This window comes from Pinus tabuliformis, chromosome 1_2 (assembly GCF_031772625.1).
Source record: "Pinus tabuliformis cultivar Carrire ecotype Pingquan chromosome 1_2, CPIR1, whole genome shotgun sequence".
Taxonomy (NCBI): domain Eukaryota; kingdom Viridiplantae; phylum Streptophyta; class Pinopsida; order Pinales; family Pinaceae; genus Pinus; species Pinus tabuliformis.
The window spans coordinates 212378527-212399568 of record NC_142298.1 but is presented as its reverse complement, the minus strand read 5'-3'; the positions used below and the strand labels follow the sequence as shown (position 1 = coordinate 212399568).

General features: G+C 37.4%; 1 protein-coding gene across 1 annotated transcript in view; it reads left to right on the top strand.

The window, feature by feature from the left end:
- Positions 1–20709, top strand: part of LOC149205195 (histidine-containing phosphotransfer protein 1-like) — a 107542-nt gene extending 86833 nt beyond the window's left edge. Inside the window, exons 4-6 of the mRNA XM_089394946.1 lie at positions 19090–19161; positions 19362–19434; positions 19824–20709. Of these exons, the coding sequence (XP_089251072.1) occupies positions 19090–19161; positions 19362–19434; positions 19824–19874 (196 nt within the window). The 3' untranslated portion in view covers positions 19875–20709. The remainder of the gene's footprint in view (positions 1–19089; positions 19162–19361; positions 19435–19823) is intronic.
- Positions 20710–21042: the final 333 nt, after the last annotated feature.

Here is a 21042-nt window from a genome sequence, read left to right as displayed (position 1 = left end):
GTCCGGACTGGGTGGGTATCCCCTTTGTAGACCCAATTTTTGGGGCTTCAACAGACTGTTGTAGCAAACAATGAGGAAAAAGAGGGTTTATAGATCAAACTCTTAGGCCCTAGGCCTTAAAGATCACTTGCCCAAGTTGCCAAAAAAATTTCAATACCTGAAACACAATTTTTTACCAATTCTTCTGCAAAAACCACCAATGATTAGCTTTAGAAAATTATATATTTAGATCAGAAATGGAGCAAGGGGAATCTAGGGCCAATGAGCGCTGGCATTAGGTCCAATAGGATTAGTGTTGGGCTAGGAGAAGGCAAATCTGGGCTTAGGAGCCCCAAAACTTGAAACCCGTGTTCTGAAAAAATTATTTTGCTTCAAATCTTCAGATTTGTTGCAAAATATTTAATGGATGGCTCTACAAAAATACTTGGGATAAGATCTTGCCTTCCACGGCCTAGATTTGTCTTAAAACCTTCAAATCTCTTTTAAAAAATCTCAAATCTGAAGATTTCCTTGGCTAATTTCTTAGATCTATTCCTGCAAGCAATCTTTGAGCCCAGATCTTGCCCTCCAGGGTTTAGATCTGGAGATTTCCTTTGCTGATTTCTTATATCTATTCTTGCACAAGTGAAAAGAGAAGAACCCAATACCCAATATGTACAAAAATAAAGAAAGTCCCAAAAACCCAAGTGTTAAAATTCAAAATTATGTTATAAAATTTCAGATCTACACAAGTAAATAACAAATGTATACAAATAATTTACATATCTATCAGATATGAGGAGTATGAGTCCAACTCCAGTCCCAGATCTGATAATCTTAGGCTCTTAATAGCCAAAGATCTATCAATTTTTCCAAAAACTATATAAAAATAAATTTTGAAAGTTTAGAGAGGTACCAGCCCCAAAACACCTTACAAAAAATAGATTAATCGTTAGATAAATCCTGGGGCTTATATGAAGTAGGTTCTTCAGAAAATATGTGCTAAGAGTTGGCTGGTCCCCAAACGCTCAATGAGAACCTGAGAAATCTTCTGCAAACACTAGATCAACCATCAAATCAAGTAGAGAAATAGAACAACAATGAAATTATGAGGAAATAGAGATACCTTCTACTTCAATCAAAATTAAAAATGTTACCCTAGATCCAACAAACTGAATAGGATACATGTATTTAGATTATTTGAAGAGAGCTATTGATTGATAGTTTTCACATAATATTAAGCAGAAATTAAAACAATGTTACCATAAATTCATGAAGAGGAACACCACTGCAAGTTGAAACCTCAAAGACTTTTGCATTTATTCCATAAAAGTTTACAAGAGCTTCAAGAGCTAGTACATGATCAAAAGATTGGATGATTTCAAATGAAAAATGATCTCTAATTTATAGATTAATACTCCAACGACTAGTTGGCTTGATCCCTGTCAAAGTAATCTTGACCGTTAAAAAATATTTAATTGTTTTTTAATCTCTTCCGTCGAAATTATTTTATTTCGAGGAAATTTGAATTTTTCATTTAATTGAATTTTAATCAACTCAAAATTAATTATTTTGAGTTGATTTCCTTGAAAACTTGACTTTGACTTAACTACCAAGACTCAAGGGTCCAAAATCTCTTGAAATTTTCAATATTCCCTTGGCTGGGGACCTCCAAAAATTAAAATTTTTGGGACCCACGATTTTTTTAATTTGGAGAATTAATTTTTCCTAGGACACAAAATTAATTAAATTTATAGTTTAATATTTTAATTTATTTTTGTCAGAAAATTTAATTAATTAACTTTAATTTGATTCTAATCAACTAAATTTCTGGCCTAAGATTTTTTTAATTGATTTTTTGCCAGAAAATTTAATTATTTGATACATGGGGGGATTAATAAATTTTCCAACCCTCAAATAATTTAGCCATGGTGTCTAAATATGAGGGACCATGCACTAAAATATTTTTTTACATGAAGATTTTACATTTTAATATATGAAGGGGGAAAACCTGTTCGTTATAGACCCCTTACATTTACCCATTTATGCGATACAAAATATAATCTAGTAGACCAAGTGACTTGTAATAAAATAATTTAATCAATTAGCTAAAATTATTTTTGAGTCACTTTTACAAAGACTTGATCTAAAACACTAGGACTCGCCTAAGATCTTGATGACAAAATCCACCCTAGCTTTGGGGTGAGGGTGGAGGGAAAAACTCTGTCGATCATTTGTGTCTAGAGACACAGATGAATCAGTGAGACAAAAAACCTCATAGAATGGAAATCGTCAACAAAACAATAGGTTTACCTAGGCTATTACATACAGATGTGGTCATACTAGGATTATTTACATTATACATATGCAGAATGGGTTGACATCTTTACAAAACTGCCGACTGATGATGAAATTTGAAAGGCGCAAACACTTGAACATGATAGATCCCTTTTGCGAAAAAAGGGGTGTACTGCTATGGGGTCGTTGACACAAAGTGGTCAACATCTGGCTGTACTTGGGTACATATTGCTTCATCGGAGGAATGTGAGAATTCATAATCTGTATCGAAACAACACACAAGATTACATAAGTAGGCTCCATCCAAAAATCATCATATAACATTAAGCACATGAAAATAGAAGCTCTTCTACCATTAACTATTCTACTAACATGAAAATATAAATTTAATCTAACTACAAAGTGAAAATATTGAAATAACAGGGTGTAAGGTTACAGATACAATACAAAGGATGCCTTGTGGCATCAGATGTGTTCAATATAGTGCATACTGAGCATTTGCCTGCTTTCAGGCAAATCGGTGGGTTGTTTTTCAAATGTGCCATGTTCAATCCTGCATATGGTAGGACTTTGTCTTATCAGAAAATTGAGCTGCTCGCGGGGATCAGATGCATCAAACAGATTCCTTAGTCTTTTTCTTTTTTCGCTTTAGGCTTTTCTTTGTGGCAGGCTGTATCGTTGTGAAGCGACAAAACTTATAGCTTGTTGAATTTAAATGTTAAATACACAAAAGGTATTTTGTAATAATAATTTATTATATATAAAAATGTACAAGTGATGAATGTTACAGCGAGGACCCACATATATATACCTAAGCATGTGAGGACCCAAGCCACAGGGCCGAGTCGCAGAATCGAGCCATAGCATTGAGCCACAGGGACGTAGTTACAAGGTCAAGTCGCAAACAAAGGCATCCTAATTTCTTGTAAGGTTAGAAGGATTTATACTGAGGCAGAAAATCGAATTATTCTGAGATTGATTCCCTACGAGTTCATCCTGAGGCAGAAGAAGAACAATCTGAGGCAGACTATTGTCACGATTAAGAGGAAGACAAAACCCTAAGGATGGGCATCTACATAATTATTCTGAGGCAAATTAATCTGAATTTTCTTGACCATCAAAGGAGGCCAATCCAAGCCAAAGTCGAACCCCATTACTAAGGCCATTCAGGATTTATTTGTGCTTTAAAATAGGTTTGAAATTTTGAAGAAATTTGTTGCTCTTGTACAGAGCTTGGAGGGGCACTTTCTGAGGCAACTATAGAAGAATTAATGTAGGACCGAAGCAGATTAGGGACTCTCTAAGACGCAGTGGTATTGAATAGGTTTTGGGAGTGTTGACCACTCTGTGTCAACGACCCCATAGCAATACACCTATTTGTTCGCAAAATGGATCTATCGTGTTCAAGTGTTTGCACCTTTCAGATTTCATCATTAGTCGGCATTTTTGTAAATATGTCAACCGATTATGCATGTGTATAAAGTAAATAATCCTAGTATGACCACGTTTATATGTAACATCCTAGGTAAATCTAATGTTTTCATGACTATTTCCATTCTAGAAGGTTTTTTGTCTCATTGATTCATCTGTCTCTAGATGATCGAGAGAGTTTTTTCCTCCACCCTCACCCAAAAGCTAGGGTGGATTTTGTTGTCAAGATCTTAGGCGAGTCTTAGTGTTCTAGATCGAGTCTTTGTAAAAGTGACTTGAAAATAATTTTAGCTAATTGGCTAAATTATTTTATTACAAGTCACTTGGTCTCTATGTCACACGTTTCAGGTTTGAATTCGAGTTCGGCAATGATTAGGTTCGATTCGAATTCGAATTTTCGGATGAGGTTTGTATGAGGTTCGACATTAAGTTCGACTATACATATTTTTCAACATATATATACATATATATGACATGAAATAATAAAAAAATTGAAATCAATCAATAAAGCTATATGAGTAAGAATTCTCATTGGTATGCATACATGAATAACTTAATCATACTATAGCATCTAATTATCAATGACATTAGTTAAATGTAAACATACACCATAGTAGTTTGCAACTTTGCAATGTGCAAATACAAAAAGGGATGCATAATTTCCAATTTCCAAATTTAAAAGAATGACTATAATGTCAAAGACTTGTGTTCTCAAAAAAATCATATAATTAAAACATATTCAAAATTTAAACATACACATTACAATAGAATTATATTGCAAAATCATGGAGAACATCTTCAAATTTCAAAATTTTAAAAAGGAAGTCCATAATGTCAAGTAGTTATAATCCATAAAATTGTTCTACAAAATTCAAAAGCATAGATGATCTATCCTTATGGCCTACTTACAACATAAAAAAAGCTCTAAATCATCAGAAGCACATGGCCTAGTAAAGCCACTAGAATGGTGATCATCAAAATCATCTAGTGAGTCATCATCAATGCTAATATCATCTTCTTCTGGCATGGTCTCAAACCACGATTGAGAAGAACTAGATGCATCTTTGGCCACACTACTCAAGGCCAACTTCAAATTACTGCAAACATAAATAAGGTCTTCCAACCTTGTAGACAATAATTTGTTTCTTTTCTTGGATTGAATATGGTTAAAGTTGCTCCAGTTCCTTTCACAAGCAGAAGCACTTGATCCCTGGCTCAAAACACGAATTGCAAAACGTTGCAATTCAGGGGTCTCTGATCCATAAAACTACCACCATCTCCCTGGAGGAACATTGGGCCTATCCTGTACAACACTGGTCCTTGCAAATATTCCCTCTTCACACCTGTATGCCCGACGCTGCTCTCTAATTTTCCTGGATTCTTCTAAATCAGGAATCAACTGTTCAATTGCTTCATAAAGGCCATTCATGACTTCTGCATCATTTTTTCTTTCTATCCCAAAGAGTCTAGGATCCAAATAACAAGTTGTTGCATGCAAAGGGCTATGTAACATCTTCCATCTTTCATCGATCACCTCCCATATTTCAATGTACTCATTTTCCTCATTATTAAAAGATTTTGCAATGGCTTCTTTGGCATGATCCATACCCTCATAAACAAAACCCATGGAAGGAGTATCACTATCAACCATGCGAAACATATCAACAATTGGTTCACATGCTTTTAAGACCTTTAGAGCATTGTCCCAAAAAGCATTCCCTAAAATCACCTGTTCCAATTCCTTTCCTTTAGCTTCCTTTGAAAGGGGAGAGTTTTCCCAATCATTGTGGCAAAAAACACCTCTTATGCTTGATTTTTCTTCAACCAATCTTTTGAGAGTGATGTAATATGTAGCAAATTTGGTGTCACAAGGCCTTAGCAGCTCTCTAGATGCTTTACTCCTATACAAACTCAAAGTGAGTTGATGGTTGAATATGAAGTAAGAAATTTGTTTCCCCTTCCGAACTGTCTCATTAATCCATGGGAACTTTGCCAAGTCATGCAACAATAAGTCAAGGCAATGAGCAACACAAGGTGTCCAATATATTTTTTTGTATTTTTCCATGATCATCTTTCCTGCTCCCACACAATTTGAAGCACTATTAGTTACAACTTGGACCACATTTGCTTCTCCAACTTCAAAAATAGCTTCCTCTAAAATCTTGAAAATGTATTAAGAGGTTTTCTTGTGCCCTGATGCATCAACTGCCCTCAAAAAAAGTACCCCTTTAGGGCAATAAACCAACACATTAATTAGAGGTCTATGATTCATATCTGACCAACCATCCAATAGAATTGTGCACCCTGTTTCCCTCCAAGATTCTTTGATCTTTTGCAATTTATTTGTCACCCTTTCTTTTGACCTCTTCAAAAGAGTGGTCCTTATAGTCTCAGAACTAGGAGGGGCATAACTTTTACGAAAATTTGCTATCATCTTACAGGCATTGATGAAATAGGGACTTCTTGCAACATTAAAAGGAATGGCAGATTCAAAGAACATATCATCTATAGCATTATCAACATCTTGCTTTTGTGCGGGCTTCCAAAGAGAATTTAATGTTGCTATCCCACTTGATTTATTGCTTTTTGGCTGAGATGAACTTCCAATGCCAACCATGCTTGATGAAAGTGAGGAAAAGGAGCTATAATTCATTGCAATTTCTGCTTGAACACGTTGCCTTTTGTTTTCTTTCACCTGCTTGGCACCTTTCATTTTGTCATAATCTTGTTGAAGTTTTTCCTTGAGGTCTGAAGGCACATTCTTGCAACCATAAACACCACCTCCTTTTACCATTAGAGACAAACAACAAGTGATTTATCACTCTAGTTAAAGACCCAACAAACTCGACATTACATAGTTTGCATTTCAAATTTCTCCCATGAGCCCCATCCAATTTCTCCACATATTTCCATGCTTCTGCTCTTGACTTTGGAGGTTCCATTGCAAATATTTCTGCATTTTATTCACATGCTATGATTAAAATTTGAAAATTTAAATAAAAGATAAAATAATAAAATACAAATACAAATAAAATTTAATAAATATGCAAAGATTTGAAACATTTTAAGTTTTTGAATTTCACCAGAAATCTCTTTTATTACTTTATATGACAACTTAATTTTTAATGAAACCACAACTTTTACATTATCTAAATCACATTTATAAATACATAAATTATTTTAACAAATTAAAAACCTTGAGAACATTAAAATTTTATTGTTGTATGTAGATATCTTATACTCGCAAGTATTTTTGAGGAGATGATAACATGGTGCAAATTTATGTTGGCATGCAAATTCGATATGAAAGACATCAACCTTAGCACTGTTTCTTGGGTCTAGAGGCGTGGTAAGGTCTTCCTTGGGAAAGGTAAGTAGGTACTCTATAGTTGAGATTCTAAAGAGATTTCAGATGATGGATAACCAATGGTTACTTCTATGATATCAAATCTAAATTTATCATTAGATTTGGTAGATCAATTTGTGTATAGGTAGTTGAAAGGTTACCTCATATATTTGATGAATAAACTAGGTATTTGTTTTGCACAATCTTACCTCCCAAAATTGCGCCTTAAGTGGTAAAGCCCCAAAACACTAGTGCAACCTTGAGGGAACTAAAAGGGGCTACATACTGTCACCAAAGTGTCTCCCTCTCTCGCTTTAGGCTGGTTTTCTTTGGCATAAGTGAGGCGTATGTTGAGTTTTGTAGCTCGGAAGGTACTTTTGATCTTGTGTATTGACTAAAAGGACCTTGATTTGCCTCATTAGGAGCTTGCATGCAACATGCAGAGTGTGCAAGTGAGTTGCACACATGCAAATATGTTACATGTGACATGCGTGAGATGTGCATGTAGAACAAGTTAAATTTATGACTTGTACTTGAGTTAAAGTAGAGAAAGCTAATTTTGGTCGTCAATCTTAGCTTAGGAAAGTTATAAATTGAGCCTAACGTGAGGAGCTAAGACACAACAACAACACAAGATTGAGAGAGGCTTGTTAGTGAGTATGTGCTGGGTCCGAGAGAGTGCATTGAGGTTGTTGATTAGTTTTGTATTTTCTCAGTTGGGGCATTATCCTAGGATAAGAGCCCAAGTAAGTTCTGTGATTAATTTATTAATGAAGAGCTGTTGATTGGGCATAAATCTATGCGTGTATGTGATTCAGTCAAGTAATTTTGCATCTGCTAAATATTTTTGATTGGGAACCTAGCCATGTATATATTCAGTCAATAACTGTTGGGAACCGAATACCGGGTGTTAGGTTCAGGAAAGTCTAACATGGGATTAGAGCCCCAACTCTGACTCGATCTCGGAATTACAGGGGTCAGGTTTGTGTTGGATCATTGGAGCCAAGTTGGTTGGGATCATACGAATGGAATTTTTATTAAGGCTGTGAGTTCTTTTATTTTATTTTATAATTTTGGAGGCCAAGGATTCTTTTTTACGAGCGAAATAAAAACGCAAAAAAATGGGCTAGCTTTTTTTTAAGGAAAAATGGGTGAAAATTACTGTTCGCGATGGGGTTTGAGATGACTACTAGGTTATGTTTTAAGGATCAGTTGGATAGGGTAGGAAATTTCAACACATGGAAGGAGCAAATTGTTCAGTTATTTGAGGAGCAGGTGTTGTGGGACATCGTGGAAAACGCTATCCCAATTCATGCATATCCCAGTTAGTGGGCTGAGTTTAATAAGAAGAACGTGAAGGCCAAGAGAATAATCCTGGACTCCATTAAAGACTATGATATACCTCATGTGACAGGGATGAGGTTAGTGTTCAACAGTGTTTTAGAGACTGGCTCAAACTGCAGTGTGTTTAGTGGGACTAGTACCATGTATGCCGTGAAGGGGTTTGGATGTGTCAGATTCCAACTAGAGTTAGGAGGATTTCTGGAGGTGACAGGGATATTATTTGTTCCAGGGTTGAAGATATACGTGCTCTTAGTATCAACCTTGGAGGATGTTGGATATAGAGTTTTGTTTCAAGATGAACAAGTGCTTCCAACCTTGGATGTAGCTGTAGTGCTTGGCATTAGACAGGTGCAGTCATATAGGTTGTTGGGATAGCTTGTGGGTATATCTGAGGGGATCTTGGATATAGAGTTTTGTTTCAAGATGAACAAGTGCTTCCAACCTTGGATGTAGCTGTAGTGCTTGGCATTAGACAGGGGCAGTCATATAGGTTGTTGGGATAGCTTGTGGGTATATCTGAGGGGATCTTGGATACAGGATCGATGTTAGTTACTGAGAGGGAAGAGGTGGCGAGAAAGAGTGATTCTTTAGGTACTACCAGGAGCCTCAGCTGGTATGATATGACATTGTTAGATGCTCAGGAGCAGGATCCTAGGAGCATGGTTGGAAGGAATAGGTATTCAGATTAGATTATGCAACATATTGCATGGAAGTTTTCTAGTTTAGAGGGAGCAACTACAACATCAGATGACTTGGTGGTGTTGGAGACAATTTTAGGTGGAGGAGATTCTTCTAGAAGTACCTCCCTCGCTAAGAGGGAGTGTTGAGTTTTGTAGCTTGGAATGTACTTCTAGTCTTGTGCATTGTCTAGAAGGACCTTGATTTGCCTCGTTAGGAGCTTGCATGCGATATGCAGAGTGTGCAAGTGAGTTGCATGCATGCAAATGTGTTACATGTGACATAAATGAGATGTGCATGTAAAGCAAGCTAAATTTATGACTTGTACTTGAGTTAAAGTAGAGAAAGATAAAGATAGGATAGTTAACTAATGTAAAGTTACTTACCTTCAGTTAACTTGACAAGCTAATTTTGGCTGTCAATCTTAGCCTAGGAAAGGTAAAAGTTGAGCCTAAAGTGAGGAGCCAAGACACAAAAACAACACAAGATTTAGAGAGGTTTCTCAGTGAGCGTGTGCTTGGGTTCGAGAGAGTGTAGTGAGGCTAGTGATTAGTTTTGTATTTTCTCAGTTGGACCATTATCCCAAGATGGGAGCCCAAGTAAGTTCCATGATTAATTTATTAATTAAGAGTTGTTTACTGGGTAGAAATCTGTTTACGTGTTTGTGATTTAGATCGAGTAATCTTGCTTCTATTAAATGTATTTGGTTAGGAACTTAGCCTTGTATTCATTCAGTCAATAATTGTTGGGAGCCGAATACCAGGTGCTGGTTTCAGGAAAGTCTAACAATGTACCTAGAGCTAGGATTGCTAAGTTTAGGCAAGTAAGGCTCAAGGTGATGTAAAGAGTTAGTTCAACAAAATAGAAATTTGAATGATTGATTAGGTTTACTTTTATGGTGGTTGACTAGTACCAAAAACCCATTTGAGCTGATGGAGTCGATAGGTGACCAAGAGGGCTGAAAAGTATGTGATTATGGATGGTGTGTTGTTAAAAGCATGCAAAGTGTATCTATGGCTGTTAAATAGATCTTTGGAAACCACTGCATCCACAGGGATGCATCCCTTAGGGCTAGGGGCACCCGCTTCATGCTTCCCATGCTTCGGGGATTTAAGGGCACCTAGTGAAACATTTCAGCATATCCCCCTTTTTCCAAAATGCAGGGAAATGCACACTAACGTTTTGCCAATATGCAAAACACATTTCGTAGGGACGCTAAGAAAATGATGAATGGTACAAAACACATTGGAGCTGTGTTACTGCTCAAACTAGCAGGGGATCCTATAGAGCAACCACTAGGTCAAGGGACAACAATGGAGCGATAGCCCATTGTCACCTCAGCTAAGGATCCTAGCTCTTTATGAACTTTCACTGATGGGAAGAGACCCAGTGTTAGGAATCGTGAGAAGGAATAGGTTAATGAAAGGACGAAAGGTGATTCCCAAGGCCCATTCACAAAAGAGACTCAATAATATGGTTTTCTTGCTTGGAAAGCAAGGTGAAGGCCCTTTAGGAAAGGCTAGGAGGATTCTTGAGGCTAGGGTTTGGGAGTATATTGTGCCAAGAGGTTCCCTAGACCCGATAATCCTTATGGAGAATTGGCCTTTATGTGATCTTTGTGAAATTAGAGTTGTAAAGTTGTGGCACCACAAAGACCAAGTGGATTCGAACTAGGTCAAGGGTATGGAGTTGATCACTCAAAGAGGGGCTTGACCTAATTGGGGAGGAGATTAAGATCAATAGATGATTTTTCTTTTGAAACACAGACACAATCACCCAAGTGAGGACACTAACCCAAGAGATGGTCACGAGGCTATGGCTTGCTATATCTTGGGATGTCGGAATTGCTTGAAATTTGGAGGACCCCTTGAGCAAATTATAACACTGTAGTGGACCAATTTTCAAGGTGTTTGGATGGCTATAAAGAGATTCGTTTGATGCCCTAGGTGACCTTCTAGGGTTAGGCCTAGAAATTGGAGAAGTGAAGGAAAGCGAGGTAAATTTGACCACCAAAGGGATACGAGGATCAGTGCCTTATTGCTTGGGCTTAATGGAGTCAAGATACACATAGATCATGAATTTTGGTGAGCTAAGGAGCCCTAATTGATCTTTGCTAGTTTCTCCAAGGTCAAATATGCGAAGGAGACAAAGTTTTGAGGTCTTTAACCTGAGAGGTGCTTCTAGGAACATTCGCCTAGTCCCTCAAAGGTCAACACATGCATTTAATCACTTATTCAAGGTCCTAGAAGAATTTCACATTAAATTTAACCCATACAAGAATAAAGATAACAAATACATGCAGTTAACCAGTAAGATAACAAGAATAACATCAAAATTTCGACTTACATGAGAGAGAGTGTATATCCATTTATCAACTTCGTATTAGAGAAGCTCCAAAGCTATGTTGCATGAAACTTCTAGGAACCCGACATTTCGGGCCGTACCCGTACTCGAAACTCCGAAACTTGGCCAAAACTCGACCATCATATAATAATCTATGATAGTTAATATAAACTTGTTTTTCCTTCTAAATTGTCATCTATGGGTCTTATTCCCTTTTTTCTTGCAAGATAATGTGTTATTCACTTATATATGCCAACGTTCCCATTTTCAGGAGGTGACTTTTCTAAACGTACTCGTTTCGGAAACTCCGAAATGTTTTGGCGTTTCGTGCAACTTAGCTCCAAAGACAATAGCGAAATCCAAACATAATAGTGCATCAAGGAAAGCTCCAAAAAATCATCCCAGCAAAAAGTGCGAAAATCTCATAAGAGATACTAATCCAATCCAAGTGATGATGAGAGAATGAATCACCTCTCATCTATTTATACAATCTCTAATGAGTTCAATTTGCCTAATTTTGGCCTAATTGAGCCCCAAATAATAAAATAATGTGCAATATTGGTGACAAGCCCACCAGAATTGCTCAATAACATAAGAATAAGCCTCTCAAGAGGGTAGAATGATCAATAAAGTGAACTTTGAGCCTTTGAGGAGGCCTAATGAAGTCCTGAGTGTGCCATAGTGCAAGAATGGACCTCAAACGTAATGGACAAGGGGTTGGGCCCTTGTTTTCGAAGTAAATCCTTGTGGTACACCCAAGTCGGTGTGAGGGGCACAAGGAAACCTCATGGGTCTCCAAATGGATCGAAAACACCTGTAGACCATCTGTAAGGGCTAGGATGATGACATAACCCTCATCTGGACCCCAAATCATGTGCCAAATGTATGGTGCAAGTGTGGTAAACCAGGTGCATCGTCCTCATCCAAAAGGTGGAACACGAGCAATCAATAAGTGGTGTTGAGGATCCATGAAGTACTCTTTGCTATGGTGGAGGTCCATGGCTCTCTACAAGTACCAATGTGGCCCTCTGGAGGGCAAGGACCTTGTATAGGGAGACCAAGTCTTAAATGGGGACCCATTTGCAATTCTGCATAAGATCCAATGCATCCCCTTGCTCTCCAATACAACAAATCATAAGAATAATCAAGTAAAAGGGCTTATAAGTCATGGAACCAATGTGGCACTTCATGGTGGTATGCCCCTCCATAGTGGGCTTTGGCATGTACAAATGTCTCCAAACTGAATAAGGAGGTTAATCAAGGACCCTATTAGGTGGTTTCAACTTTCAACCTCTAAAGGGGGTGACATATCCATGTTACATCTTCCAAGTGGTAGGTGGCAAATGATATAGTAATGGAATAAAGTGGGCATTAGGGGAAACATCTAGACCACATGTCATGGTACAAGGGTAGCTATAATAAGGGAAACCCACACCTTGGTATGAGTGTAGGAGGGAGAAAATCGTGGTACATGGGTTACCCCGGCCTTTGTTTTTCCACCCTTCTTCATATGCCTTTTGCCTTTGACTGATTTTTCTTCATAACTGCTTGGGGCTCCAGGGGATGTGAGCATGATGTGTAGTATATAATAGTGGATACCCCCTTAAGGTGGGGCAGTTCATCGCCCACCACGGGTAGGACAATCATGGGTTCCTTAATGATGGAGGGGGCTCATCTAGGGCCCATAGGAACCAAGGTGATGACCATGGATAAGGGGTAGAGCTCATGTTTGACTTTTGCCCACGTGCTAAATTTGTATGTCCTGACCATCTTTTGCATTTTGTGGTACCTTTTCTGTTGAGAGTGGCCAAATTATGCCCTTTTCTTTTAGCTGCATCAACCTCCGGGGCATCGTTCTAGGCCCGATCCAAGGTGTGGAGAAGGGGAGGGGGAGACTAACCCCATGTGGACCCGGATGGGAAAAGAGTTGAATGGGCTAAAATGAGTGGAAGGGGGGAATGTATGTGGTGTCTAGCAGTGGGACCACACAACCAAAGTCAGGATTTCCAAAGTAGTGCCAACCATGAAGCTAGAGGCCAGTAAAGGAGATCCCATGGGACTAGGATACAAGGCTAACCACAAAATCGGGCATTGGAGACAAGAGTACAGACCTAGCCCACTCTTTCTGCCGAATCCCCCCACTAATCCATGCCCAAAGTGCCCATGACAAGTAAGAAAAATTACTCAACTATACCAGTGAAAAGTCATACCTTTGGTTGCCCACCTTCAAACATATGATCATAAGAAGTGGGCGAGGGACCACATCGCTGTCTCAGGTGGCGAAGATAATGGCACATTGAGCTATCCGGTGGCTGCAAGAGGCTGCTGGCTGCCGGATGAGGACCATCTAGGAGAAAAAAATTCTCCTATATATATTTCGACAAGTGGTGGGTATCAGGCTGCAAAACACATTGCCTAGTACTATATAGAATGATGAATGATGACTCTGAATAAATGTATTTCGTTTCCGAATCTGATTTTGAATTTTGTTTATAATATATATCGTTTACAAATTTGAACCTAGTATGACATTGCATGATGATGAATTCAAATGAGATGAATTCTTATTATTGGGATTTTAATTTTAATTTATATAATTTTAGGGATGCCCCCCATGCTAGGGATCCCAATGTCCCCCTGTTTCCCTTGAATTTCCTTAAAATTTGGGGTGTGTCTCCATACGTCCCCCTTGTGTGTTCCCTACTCCCATGCTTTTGTGTCCCAAAAATTTGGTGGAACATTCCTGGAAATTATATGATATGTAGGCCCCAAAAGGTGCACTACTTATGCACATGCTGGATCAATAGGGTGAGGTTCTACGTTAGGATAAAATGCATCAATTATTCTTTCATTCAAATTTCAAATGCGATAACATAGATGTACCTATCTGAAAATAGAAACAAGTAGTAAAAAGGTTGCAACTTGTTTAGTCCCCTTCGTCTATGGTAAATCTGTCTAGTTGAAGACCTTATTATATCAGAATTAATTTGTATCTTCCAGCATGTCAAATAATTTAGTCTAACCATGCTATGAATTTGTAGCTTTTCTAGTTGCATTTTTTCCAACTGTTTTTGCCCAAAATCGAGTCAAAAATTCAAAATAATTGCTGGAATTGCAGATATCAATTATTGAGATTGCAAAATCTGGGTGCAATAGGGGTATTGGAGGGTGTGAGATTCACTTATGCATTCAAAAAATGCAATTTCAGTAATGAAAAATCGCAATGACCAAAAATTATATAGTAAGATTCCAGTGGTAATTGCCATTAAAGTCCAAATTTTATAATATTTTAGACTTATTCATATCAAATTAGCAAAAATGGATGACTGGTCAGCCACACATAATTGGAATACCGTTGAACTCATATAGTCTTTCCAAGAAAATAAGAAAAAGTGAAACTTTACAGTATTCTATTTCATTCTCCAACAACAATTACAATAGGAAGGGCTTCACTTGTATAGAGTTGAAGCACAAACCCTCATACAAATAGGGTAATAATACCCATGAATTAGATCCTATAATTCTCGTAGGAAAACATAAACAAATACCATCTCATAACCAACTCTTAATGGAGAAGTCAAACAAGAAGTCAAACAATACATATAAAATAAGAGACAAGAGTGGACATGCCAATTTTCACCTATTCACCATGCAAGGTGCCACTTGTCATCTTCTCCTTTAGAATGCCTTTCAAAACAATCATCATTAAATTCCTTCAATAAAATATATGCCAAGTCAAAAGGAATAAAGCACTCTCTAAGGTGGGCCTTGATCAATCAAAATACTAATATAATCCCCCTAGAAGAGGTGTGCCCTTGAGATGTTTGCGAAGGGTGGTTATGGGACCACATTGACTATGCCCATATTGAGAAGTGTGCCAGTAGTATTTAAAGCCTCCCTTTGATCTGGGACCACAATAATAAAATAATCATCCACAACTTGAGCACCCTAGATAGAGGTGCAAGGTAGTTATGTCATGCTCAATAAATGTGCAAAATGGGAGCGCTGTTCTAGAGAAGTTACTTAACCACCTTGAGATGCCAAAACAATACCAATGATAGCATAGTTAGGGAATTTTCTCCAATGCAATAATTAACTCGTCCCTCAAGAAATGCCATAGAAATATGTGCAAGAAGGTCCACTTTGGTTGTTATAACGACCTCCAAGAGAGGGATGTCCTACGAATATGTGCGAAGACATAGATCCACATGCAAACAACCAATTTTCCTCAAACCACAAGCCATAAGTGGGAGGAGCTAGGAGAATGTGCATAACATGAGAGTTTGACTGTACATAACAACCAAAAAACCCCAAAGAATGAGGGTGCTCTAGGATAGTGTGCATATGTAAGTGCTCCTCAAAAAGACATCTGATCTATCATCACAAATCTCAAGGTGCACCAAGACCAATATGAATGGCACATGTAAAGTAGACCAAGCATTACCTCAAGGAGCTCCCAAACAACATAATGAAGCAATAATAACACAATAAACTTAGGGAAACCATGTAATCACACCAAGCCACCAATGCACAACATCGAGGAGCAGCTAATAACCAATATTACGTAGGAAATCCCTTAGTTGATGGTTATTTTTTCTTTGAACGTGCTAGGGGTTAATCAAGAGTGCATTACTCCAAGGAACACCCCGTGAAGGCACCCAACACTATCAATATCCATATGTGCTAGATGCAAACCTTCAAAGTGTGAGATGATTATGTCAACAAAAGATTATAATCCATGAACAATATGCATCCAAGATCACAAAAATATGGCTCCTTAAGCCATCTCAACTCCAACAAAGCCTGCTTGGGTACGGTCATCAACCTGGCTCAAAATCCTCATGCTATATGAGGGGTAATACACTAAACCCTTTGAGCAAAGCATGTGCTTCGATAGTTGAAGGGCATAGTACATTATGGTTTTAGGTATGTTGGAGATGGTGAGTTGTTGCTACATGGTTTTGTAAATTCTGATTGGGCAAATGATGCAAATGCCATGAAGAGTAGTACTTCAAGGTTCTACTTCAATTTTTGTTCAGGTATGATATATTGGTTCAAAAGGAAGCAAGCATTAGTGGCACTTAGTTTAGTAGAGGCAGAGTACATGGCAACCAGTTCTGCTAGTTGTGAAGTGATTTGGCTTTGCAAGTTGATTGTAGAGCTAACTGATTAGAGAATGGAATGCACTATGGTATATTGTGACACTCAAAATTGTATCACTCTCTTTAAGATTTTAATGTTTCATGATATCTCCAAGCATATAGACATTTTGCACCATTTCTTCATGGACAAAGTTTAGAAAGGGGAGGTGATTCTTGAGTATGTTTCTTCAAAGTCATAGGTTAGAGATATTTTAATGTAGCCACTGATGAAGGTTTTTGTTAAATGTCAAAGGGGACACTGGGCTTGGTGGAGAACACCTTCCTTGCAAAGAAGGAATGTTAGAATTTTAGCTTGTTTCTGGATGGTTGGTTCTTGTTCCATATGGCATAGTGGTTTGAACTGAGGCTACTGTTATTCCTATGCAGTCGGTATGAGATTGCAGTGGATCAGTATGATGGGACAGCACTAGTGTTTTTGGGAGCAGTGCTGGAGTTATGTAGGAGGGAGAGGGTGAGGGCGTATGCATGCGATAGTTATCCTCTAGTTGGGGTGGAATATCTCTGGCACTTCTATCCATGCAGGAGGGTACATAGGTGGAGTAGATTAGGGTTGGGGTTTGACTGGGTCAGTTTGGGTGCTGCATGCTTGTGGCCAGATGCATTGTATTACTGTATCTTTCCTCTGTCTTTTGTTCTATTCCAGGGACATAGGGCGCACTGCTGTGTTGGTTGGTGAGTTTTAGTTTCGAGGTATAGCAATGTAATTTCCTTTTTTCAGTGAATAGAAGATAGATGCAGTATGGAGTGTTTAGTATTGTGTATTTGCTGTTAGTAATTTCCAGGAGTATGTTTTTGTAGATTAACATATTCAGAGTTTGCTGTTTTTGACTGAGGATTTCAGTTTTAAAGCTACCTAGCTTTAGGTTAATCTATCTGAATGCAGAATCTGTTTACTATGGTCTAAAACTCAACAATCATACTCTGATCTCTATCTCCCAGAAATTCTTTGCAATAGGCAAAATACAGTTACAAGGAATGCAGAAGCAGATGTTGGACTGTCAAAATATCTAGGATTTAGACAATAGGAATGCAGCAGGGTTCAGGCCCTTAAAAGTCAAAATGAGAGCATGAATAACTATGAAATTTAAAGGACAAACATAATGTTTTTTTGAAATAAGTTGTTATTTAAAATCATCTACATCTGTCTTTTGCTGTCTCTTATATATCTACTGTTTATATTCTATACCCGTTCATGCCTACGTTACCCTGTATATGCATATCTGTGTAATATTATTGCATTAGGCGATGTTTACGCATATAAATTGCTTTTAATGTTGTTCTATATTGCTTTTACAGAGGAGTTGTATTAAGTGATTTACATGTATATAGACAGTAGTCGTAACATGTAGCAGAGAACTTGCTATGGTTTAGTGTTAGTTGTACGTGAATTAATATGCATACATTACAATATTAGCAAGCACTCATTTGAATGTCGAAGAAAGATCACTATGATAAAGGAAAGAAAGATAACTACAATAAAGTAGTCATGATTTTTTCTGAATTTAAAGTTTTAGAAGATGAGAATATTCATGGCAAAAATAATAAATTAAGAGCTCCAACCTATGCTAGGTTGTAGAGATCATAAACATTTGATGTATAGCAAGTCAGAAATGATATTTTTAAAACCAGACAAGTGTATGTCTTGTGTAGGGCATATTGCGTGCATATACTGTACAGTTCATGCTGAAAAAGGTTGACTCTGATTATACCCAAGGACACTTCAAAATGCAGACATGCAAAACTGTACAGTCTGCATTTTGAAGTGTTCTTGGGCATAAACAGAGTCAACCTTGTAATACAAACATATATATATATATATATATATATATTTATACACGGGCTGTTCCAACTTGAATTAGAATTAGAAGGTAGTGGTTTTTGGAGATGGACCCATCACCGTCCAGATTTTGAGATGCAATACATGCAGGCATGTGTTTGCACATTTGTGGGCACATAAGTATATATCTAGGTGTAGCTATTTTAAGCATATGTATACTGACTTATGCCAGACCTACTTTGGGCACGTGAATTGTCTCACTATTCTACAAGAAATGGCTAATGCTGGGAAGCACATACCAGGTGAATCATCATAGTATTGAGGTCTAATATGGATAATGTTGATATTCAAAATATGTATGAAAGTTGGGGAATTCATCTTCTATGGAAGGTTGGCTTTGAATTATCTATGTTCTACTTCAATTTTCAACATCTTTCTGAGTTTTTCCTTCTCTGTTCTCAAATTTATTGCATTGAGCATTTTGCAGTTTTCTATGTTGAAACGGAGAATGTTTATGCATTGAGAATTTTCTGTTTTGCTAGTTCTAATATCTTGATTGTAGCTGAATGGCTTGGATGAAAGCAGTGTCATCCTTTACAAATAATCAGTGTCATAATTTTCTACCTGAACTTGATGCAGAATTTGAATAAAGTACATATGTTTGAGAACTGGGATCAATGTAATTTCTGTTTATTGAAAAACGCTGATTTGAAATTATTGTATGGCAACAGTATAGGAGCGCGGCGAGTAATGAATACGTGTGTAACGTTTCGTGCATTTTGTCAAGATAAAAATAGAGAAGGGTAAGTTGGATTCTTTCTTCTATGTCATCAACAGAATTTGTTATTTCCTCCATTGTTGTTTGTTCTTTCTTCTGAAATAATCAAATTTGATGGTTTTTACTTTGCAAAGCTTCAAGATCTTCCTATTTTGCATTCTATCTTGTCAACCGAGGGTGTGAGGCTTCTTGAGTAGTTGTTAATTCTATGCACTTCATATGCAGATGCTTATATTGCTTACAACAAATGAAGCAGGAGTGTTACCTCGTGAAAAACAAGCTGGAGACTTTGTTTCAGGTAAGCTGGTTACACTCATGCTTTGGTAATGAATTTTGAAAATTTCAATTATATCACGTCATTATGTTTGGAAAATATATTAGCGTGGAAGGGAAATATGTGCATGAGAAATATCTAACAGATTGTTGGCAAACTGTATTTGGAAGAGATGTGCAAAGTGTTAAATGATGTCCCTTACCAAACTAGTTTGAACACGAAGCCTGGATTTTTTACCGTTCTAACATATCTGACTCTTCTCCCAAGTGAATGTTATCTTGAGAAGTTGATTTTTGGTTAAGGAACTACTGCATTGGTTGGCTGATTTTTGCTTTACTGAAATGAGCCCAGACTTCAATGTTTGTTGTTGAGTTTCTGCATCATTGATGGGATACATTTCTCTTAAACTGCAGCTTGAGAAACAGATTGTAGAAGCTGGTGGAACTGTTCCTATGTCAGAGTAAGCACTGAGACATAATATTCCATTTCTGGGATAATTATGAACTGGAGGAAAAAGTGAGTTACAATGCTGGAGTGGCTGGGTAACAGCTAGAATTAATGCTAAAATTTCCACTTTTGTTTCTGTAAATTATAAATATGTTAGCATCTATCCTGAATAGATCAACAAAGCAAGTGTGCTATAGCGATGAACAGCTGGTGGTTGTGCCAGCTGGTAATGAATTCCATTTCTCTAAGTCGTGCCATATATACATGGAAGAGTGAAATTGGCATCAGTGATATGGGCCAGTAGATGAGACCTCTATTACCATGGGAGGTTGGTTGTCTTTACTCTGATGCATTATTTGCAAGGAAGGTTATGTAATAGCTGTCAACTTTACTAAACTGTGCTAGTTCATTTTGATCAATGCATGAGTTCAAGTCTTAGGAATGCTTAACAAAATTCACGTGGGTTGACAATTATTTTGAAGTTTATAGAAATTAGAGCTCAATGAAGGATTGTGTACAAAGGGAAATGGTTGGCTTTATATGGTGTCCGTATGTGTTTAGTTTGCCATGTAAAAACATGTCAATGAATGGCAAAACGGATTTTCAATTGCCGAAACCAATACATATGAGGCTTCTCATGCCTGACTAAGTGTGGTTTACATGTCATGAACTGATGCGCGATAGCAGAATCTCCCCACATGCTTGAGTCATTGATTACTGTTACGGTTAACTCTGCTCTGACATGCCATCAATGCTTGTGAAGCCAATACAAGAGGGGTCCATGCATGCTTTATTGTATCTCGAGTTAGATGTTGATGGTGAAGTGAATAAAAAACAGCTATTATGGTTTGAGACGATGTCTACTATAAAATATGTAATGCGAATTGCATCACCGATTTCCATCAGATGACAAGCCTATAAACAGATGCATTACTGTAGTCTATAATAGGTTGTTGAAAGTGAAACACATTAAACCTACAAAATTATCCTGATTGGTGTTAATTTTGGAGCCTATTAGCCCATTCACGAAGGCAAGAGACACAGGAGAGCGTACTGAATTCCACCTTAACATTTTTGCACAAAGGAAAAAATATTTCATATCATGTAATATTTTATTTTTGCACAGTAGCAATTTGATGACTATTTTGTTATTCTCCATTCCTAGTATGTATATATATATATATA